This window comes from Pituophis catenifer, unplaced genomic scaffold (genome assembly GCF_029215685.1).
Source record: "Pituophis catenifer annectens isolate HBS135680 unplaced genomic scaffold, rPitCat1.0.hap2 SCAF_3, whole genome shotgun sequence".
Classification (NCBI taxonomy): Eukaryota; Metazoa; Chordata; class Lepidosauria; order Squamata; family Colubridae; genus Pituophis; species Pituophis catenifer.
This window is the reverse complement of record NW_027256883.1, coordinates 191,535,647-191,543,290: the sequence shown is the minus strand read 5'-3', so window position 1 is coordinate 191,543,290 and position 7,644 is coordinate 191,535,647. Positions and strand designations below refer to the sequence as shown.

At 36.3% G+C, this 7,644-nt stretch overlaps 1 protein-coding gene across 1 annotated transcript; it reads right to left on the bottom strand.

The window, feature by feature from the left end:
- Positions 1-3,534: 3,534 nt before the first annotated feature.
- FITM2 (fat storage inducing transmembrane protein 2) lies at positions 3,535-7,327 on the bottom strand. The gene is made up of 2 exons (XM_070940015.1): positions 7,108-7,327; positions 3,535-5,695 (listed from the first exon to the last, which is right to left on the bottom strand). The coding sequence occupies exons 1-2, from the start codon at positions 7,278-7,280 to the stop codon at positions 5,083-5,085; spliced, it is 786 nt and encodes a 261-aa protein (XP_070796116.1). The 5' UTR covers positions 7,281-7,327; the 3' UTR covers positions 3,535-5,082.
- Positions 7,328-7,644: the final 317 nt, after the last annotated feature.

The window sequence follows — 7,644 nt, the reverse complement described above, 5'->3', positions numbered from 1 at the left end:
ATCTGCAGTTGCACCATATTGCAGTTATTAAAACTTGCACAATTATAACCATTCAATTGGATGCTTTTTCCTACCCATGCCAGGTCACTCCCAACTGAGGACAAATATTTCAGATGTGGAAATCAAACAGTTCCATACACACGATCTTCAAATTTTAATGAGCATTTCAAGGAATCTTGGAACTAATTGGAAGTTTATGCAATAATACAAGGAACATGTATGAACATTCTAATATCTATTTATGCTGTTCTGATTATTACATATGTTTGAAAAATGATATGAACTAGAACTTTCCTTGTTTTTCCTACCATAAATTCATTTAATATAAGAAAATACAAAATCTTTGCTGCCATTACTAGAGCACCTTCAAAGAGTGCCACCAGTTTATAATCTTCAACGTACTGGAAAATAGAAACTATTAAATATATTATAAATCATGATATCATTGAGCAATAATATTAGTTTTAATATCTTGTTATACTTAAATCTACGTTAGTTTTTATTTCACTAACTTGTATTTTTGGAGTGCATCCCCTGTCATAGTACTTAGGCCAAGTGTAACTCTAGGTCTCCCAAATGTTCTACAGTATATTCTGCTTTAAAACAAGCTCAGTAACAGTTCTGCACTAATGGACAAGGCTGTAGCATAGATTGAATAGGACACATACTGGTTCACAGCTGGTTTAATATGGAAATGCTCATTACAACATAGCTTATATATATCACACTGCCAGTCAACTAAAGATTGGAAAAGATTTCCAATTAATAAATCTCATGCACAAAGGAGGCATTTCAAAGCACAAAGAGGCAAGCTGTAGCTTGCCCATGACAATCCATACTCTTGAATCCTCCTGGTTAAATCACTCGTGTCAACTAAGGTTTGTACAAAATGTAGCCATGAAAGTAATGTTGCTTTGGCAGGGATGAAGTTGGGGTAGCTCAAATATTGATGAACCTTCAGTATTGCCCATTAGATATGCTTATTTGATCCACTTAAATTGTAGTTAGGTAAAAATGTAAACATAGATGCTAGGTAATCACTATGAAACACAGTTCTTAAGCTTCCTCAAAGTGGGCTTAATTAAAAAATGCTAGTTTTGGACTTAGTTACCTAATGGCTACTGTTTGATTGACCTTGCTTTTAACCTTTGACATTCTAAACATCTTTCACTCCAGACTGCTATACTTTTTAAGTAAAGCCTCCCTGGGAGTTAAAATCCAGTTGTGAAAAATTCTGCTGCATCTCAAGAACTACTTTGCCTCAGTTGGCATTAGAACAGGACAGCTGACGGCACGATTAATTGCATTTATATGGTGACCTGCTTGCCAAATGACTCACCAACTTGACACTGACTGTATTTTTATTCAGTTTTAAAACAAAGATGCAAAGTATATTCCAAGTATCCAATGCTGTCTGTTCTAATACCGAAAGAACCTTTAACTACGAGTTCCAACTAAACATTTAAGAACAAAAGATAAAAGTCCCATACTATGCATGCTTTATTCAAAGCTGTTGTGAGCAAGTAAGCGGCTATATAAATTATTTAAAATAAACAAGTAAAATTTTCTGGAATTTTTTTTTAGTAAGAGAAAAAGCCTGTGGAGACGCAAGGGGCAGGAAGCAGAGCACAGGTATTTCGGTAAGTGGGAAAGCCTTGGGAGGGCTGGAGCAGGTGAGTACGGGCCTATGCTAGGCCTCCAAAAGCCTCCCCTGCCTGAGGCATCCCATGAGCCACTTAACAACCTGCACATTCATTTAACGGTTCATTGGGAAGAGGGATGGGGGCTCATTAAGTGAGATGTTTCACTTGACAGTTCTCAGAACATGTGCAAACTCCATTATGATCATATCTCAAGGGCTAACTGTAATACTTTCCTACTTTGGGTTTCCTACAATCTTTTCACCAAGTATTAACTACGAGATTTCCCTGCACTTCTAGAAGAATGTCAAACAGAAGTATTTCCAAAGTGCTATAATTATCATCTTGCTCAAGTGTGGCAGATGAAGTTTACAACATTCTTTCTGGGGTTTGTACTGGAAATCAATACATTTCTAAGATATCATTCTTGTTAATTTAAAAGTATTTGTTCTGGTATTAACTTTTTGAGCATTTCTAGAATCCCTACTAAAATACAACCCAAAACAGAAACCAGGATAGAGCTAACATTCTTGAAATATCAATGGAAAACCTGAAACTGATTTTCATGGCCAAGTCTGCACAACTGAAAATCTCACTTACACTTTGGAAGTCAAATTAACCATTTGCAGCACATTAAAGATAGCTTAAAATGAAGTTTGACACTGTAGTCATGAGATACTCAGAGCTTTACTTTGTTTGCCCACTTCGGGAGGCACAGATTAATCTGTCGTCCATTACAGTTAGCAAAATACATCAACAATTCTATTTTACTGGTACACCAATTGCTACACCATCATGGCACAAATTACATTAAGAGGTAGGGGAGAAAAAGCAGTGCTTTTTACCTAATAATATGTATTAAAATATGTTTCAGATTAAGACATTACTGTAACACAACTGGCAATATAAGTAGTTTAGCTATAAAAAAAGGATTTTTTATAGAATGCTTGCCTATACAATAACAATGTTGATACATCATGCACAGTTAACGAAATGTACATATCTGTAAAATATATGCATTTCACTTCACTTCTCTCAACCCTTTTTTAAACAATACAAAACCAGTGCTTAAGAAATATGAAAAATATTATAGCAAATATACTTTATGTAAGTCTGTGTATAGCAATGCTGAGAAAAATTTCAGCCAACGGAAACGTATAATACTTAGGGATTGCTTAAGAATTCACTAATTCTTCAGTACAGTACAACACAACATGGAACCAATTTGTATACTGGAATATGTGGAAGAATTACAGGAGCCATGAATGTAACCTGACTGGAAGATGGGTTGCCAGCCATAAAGGCTGTTCCTCATATACTATATAGCTCAGTTCATGATAAACTAACCTACATAGATAAATGCATATTTCTTTTCACAGAAGATTCCAAAAGAGCTTACTACAAGACCAATAATGGTAATATAAACTAAGTCGGCTTCTAATTCCACTGATATATACCATTGATCTCAAATTTCCACCTCCATAAAACTTCCAAGTTTCATTGCCAATGTGACTATTCTTATACCTTTTCACTAAGGCATTATTTAAATCAGGGGAAATGACATAAGGATTTCATCTTTAAGTAGCTAGCACACACAAATTTGACTGCATGACTTTCCAAGTATTTTTCTTATAGTATATAGAGAGGTACCATACAAATCAAAAGTACTTGAAATGGCATGCCTGTTAATACGAACTCCTGAACTCAGGCAGTTTGTAAGTAATATACTTAACATAAAGACTTCAAACCATTTAGTGTTTCAATCATATCCAAACCTGAAAGCTCTGGAGTTGAGTTAGCAACCTCTATCAAGACAATTAGAAAACTGGAAAGGTAGCACAAGCTTGAGCAAATCATAGACAACATGCAATCACATTTTTAAACTCCCAAGATATTTATGTGTAATATTTATTAATGTAACATTTATTTCTGGGGGGACATAAACTTAAGATAAGTGTGCTAGGCTTCCATAAGAGATACCTACTTTCCATCTAAAAATCCCCCCAAAACTTAAAAAACAATCAAACATAGAGACACAAAAACAGCAAATATTTTCAGAACCAATGCCTCCAGTGGTATCAGTACATGCCTAGCATGGCCTTGGAAATTAATTTTTTTTTTAAAAAAAAAAGTGTTGTCTGACTCAAAAAAGATCCTCACTTTAGCTTAGTAGCTGTAAACTATGCAGCTTTGACTTTTAAATGTATAGTAGGAGCACATAAAATATAGTAGGCTGAATATATAAAGCAGCAACATTCATTACAACTGGATTATTTTCCAATTGTATTAAAAATAATTGCACTTGTAGTGTAATACCTTTAGTCAAAGTGCAAAACTGTAGAAAACACAATTAATATAAATATATTAACATTGTAAGGTTGTACCATGCAAGAAAAGTATCCAATGAACCTAAACAAGTTTTTAAATAAGATTATTTTTTTCCTGTTGTGACAGATGGCTATAAAAACCAATATACTTTTTCTATATAACTCTCATGTACAATAAATTAGAACATTGCTATAGATTTCCTAACTGCCATCTTTAATTAAGAACTGGAAGAGCAGAGAATGTGAAAGCTGCAATCTTGCAAGCAACAGCCTGCTCTAACAGGATAGCTTTGATTGCAGATATAAAGCATTTTGTGACATTCAGGAGTACTATGTTGCCAAAAACACACATAAGACATTCTAAAGACTCTAAGCCAGATAAATTCTAGAAAAAAATGGTGCATGATGCAAGCTATTTCATCTGTACAAAGTTGAGTGTTGAAATAAACAGAATGGCGGGGACAGTTGTTTTAATAATGGCAATAAATACTATAAACTAATCTGGCTATCCATTTTTGTTTTAATATATGGATTTAAATCAAACTCAAAGAAAACTTTGTTTTATATCTTCAAGCAAGATCATTTGAGAGAAAATATTTAAATATCTATCATTTGGTTAATTATCAAATCCTCAAATAAGGTATGTTCTTGGCCAATTTATCTTATCTAATCTATCTAACCAAAAATATGTCCATTTATCGAGTCCTTACATATGAGTTTTGCATCTAAGTGCATTATTGTCTATTAAAATTGCCTCTTCATAGTCAAAAGTATGGTTTTTAAAAGGAGTATTTTCCTCTCAGGTTATTCTAGTACCAATCTGGTCAACAGTTTCCATTTAGTTAGCCAAGATTAACAAAGTACTGATATTATTAATATAGCAACCACTTTCAAGAATTATATCGCAAACTCATAATACAAACAGTATTTGGTCTTTTGCCACTCACTTCATATTAATAGTTATCTTAAAATTTAAATAATTAAAAATGAGTATTTGTTATAACAGGTTCTAATCCACAAACTGATCTTATAGCCTACAATTAGACGTTGGGAAATAAATTTAGATAATTAAAAATGAATATTCTTTAAAACAGAATCTGATCAACAAACTGATTTTATAGCCTACGATTAGGTTTTGGGAAATAAAGAGTTCTTTGGGGAGGAAATCCAGGAGATAAGGGTGACTTATACCAAAACCTGTATGTTCCATACCAAGCAGAGAGGCCCACCAAAGTGCCAAAAATCTTGTCCCAAAAATCATGGAAATATACAGCAGTAGTAAGAAGCATGAAAAGCCAGATAAAAGTCAAACAAGCCAGTGCTAAGAACAAACTGGTCACCACTGTGTGAAGTCTAGAACCACTAAAAGTTTTCACACTGGGCATCACAGCCATTTCTTCTAGAATCATTAAAACACAATATGAAAGGAGGAAGGAATGTCCTGAGATATCAAAATTTTGCCATATCCCACCAGCTTGTAGGCACTGTAGTTGGTTGGAATGTTCTTGAGTCACTACAGCAAGGGTTGGTGATTTGTAACAACTGCCTGTGAAGTCTTGAATGAACAAAAATGTACTTGTGCATGTATACCAAATGATAGTGCCAACCAGTAGTGAGAAAAGGCGAACAAGTACAGGCAAAATATTCTGGAGGACATTGTAGTTGGTGAGAGAGATGAACGGAAACAGCAGGCAGAATGTCCAGGCCCAAGCAAATTTCACAAAATAGCTGCCAGGGATAAAATGAAGAAAAAAAATATAGTGAGCACCACGCAACATAGCACCAGGCAAAATCATGTAATCTACATGCATCCTGATTAATTTCTGTAACTATTAGGGGGGAACGTTGCATCCATACTTATAAACCCTGTAATAGGAGAGTCAACGTATGATTTCATCTAAAATAATGTACCGAATTCATGAAAAAATATAAAATGTAAAGGTCTAATTTAGCAGTTTTTAATAAACTGTGAACAACAGTTAGAACACTTCACTGTTAAATCCAGCTGCAGCTCTATGTAAATATATGGCCTGCAAATAGCAATTATATTTCAGTCCTGCTTATCCCACAGTTTTCTCATTTCTACCTGGGGACTGAATTATAATTATCATTTGCAAACCATATGCTATCATAGAGTTGTATTTCTTAATTGATGTATGTGACCAGTGGAAGACTTACTTTATTAATGTGACATTCTATACTTTTAAAGATAACTTGGACTACTTTGAAGTTAGAAACTCAAAGTTTGCAGCAATAAAAAATTAACTAATTAGCAGCCTGGCTACAATTACAAATTTAACAAAGTTATGTGGTTTACTTTTGGCTGAGTTAAACAGATTAGTATTTAGCAAAAGTAAAATCTCCTTTGAGTTGAACTTAAGTCTTGGTGATTTTGTAGCCACACCTCTGTACTTTTCTTAATAACATTGCAGTCATTTGCCATTACCCCTTCTAAAACGTTTTTAACGTCGTTTTAACGTAGGATTTTTCTGGCGATCTCTCTTCTAAGTATTAACCAGCTCTTACCCTGCTTAAATTTAAGAAACAACTTAAGTTTTTTACCGGATTGCAATTCAATTCAATTCAATTCATACTAATCTCTGGCTAGTAATTAACCGTACTATATGAATTAATACACTTATTACACTAATTCTTCCCAAAGTTTAGAAAAAGCAATGATCAGTTTGCCACTGGAGTAAATTGCCGAATAGGGACCATGAAGTTGCCTTTCTTGGATGTGTCAGGCAGACCCTGAAAAATTATATGTAATTTGGATTCCTTCACTCAGCAAGATTTAGATAATTTAGATAACTTAGATAAGACTTAATTAAAATAGATAGCATAGGCTCACTGGCTCTTTCTCAAACTACACAACTTGGGAAGCAGGTTCCAAATGTAACCCCGAGGGAAGTGGGGGGGGGGAGACAGAGCACCCTTCACTTCAATATAAAAGAGCCAAGCCTCTTCTGGCTCATAGACCCCCATTCACACTGTATGAAGTCAACGGCTTTCAGCAAGCCCCCTACTCTTTGCCCCTCTGCCAACCAGTGCCCCCCCCCTCATAGCGAGGCCCTGCCTCTTGATCCTTCTCTTCCTCCATCAACGCCCAGGACTCACAAGGGTCAGAGAAAGCCCCTTACACATTGAGCACGTTGCGCTTGTTACTCAGGTAAGTAGCAGCCGGCGGCATTAATTCTTTAACCAGGGATCCGATCACCATGAAGCTCATCAGCGCCCAGGGCATCATCCGCCGCACAGAACAGTGGGTCAAATAAGGCAGCAAGAAGCGCGTGGCTCGGTCCACAGACTCCATGACGGAGGAGTCGGCAAGACCTCAGCGAAGGAGAAAGCGGTGACCCACCCGGCACGGAAACCTCCAACTGCCGTATTGCGTCGATGCTCACGTCAACCGGCTCCGCCTCCATTCCACTCCGCCGCCCCCCCCCTCCTTCGCCAAAGCTACTACATCTGGAAGGAGGCGAGACAAGATGGATAGAATGCGCATGCGTGTCTGCGCAGGCTTCGCGAGGCTTGTAAATAAGTCCCCGGCGGTTGAGGTTTAAGTTTCTCATCTTCCGACTGCGGCTGCGTGATAGTCACGTGCTGTTCACTGTTTTTTGGCTGGATTGGCGTTTCTAATGCCATGGTCTTTCGATGCGCTTAATTACACCTCCTCT

What these genes read in the sequence shown, in the direction of transcription:
- FITM2 (XM_070940015.1), bottom strand. Translation starts at nt 7,280, where the DNA reads ATGGAGTCTGTGGACCGAGCCACGCGCTTCTTGCTGCCTTATTTGACC. An exon ending in AAGCGCAACGTGCTCAATGT is followed by an intron (nt 5,696 to 7,107) that starts GTAAGGGGCTTT and finishes TATCCCTGGCAG; the next exon opens with CTATTTTGTGAAATTTGCTT.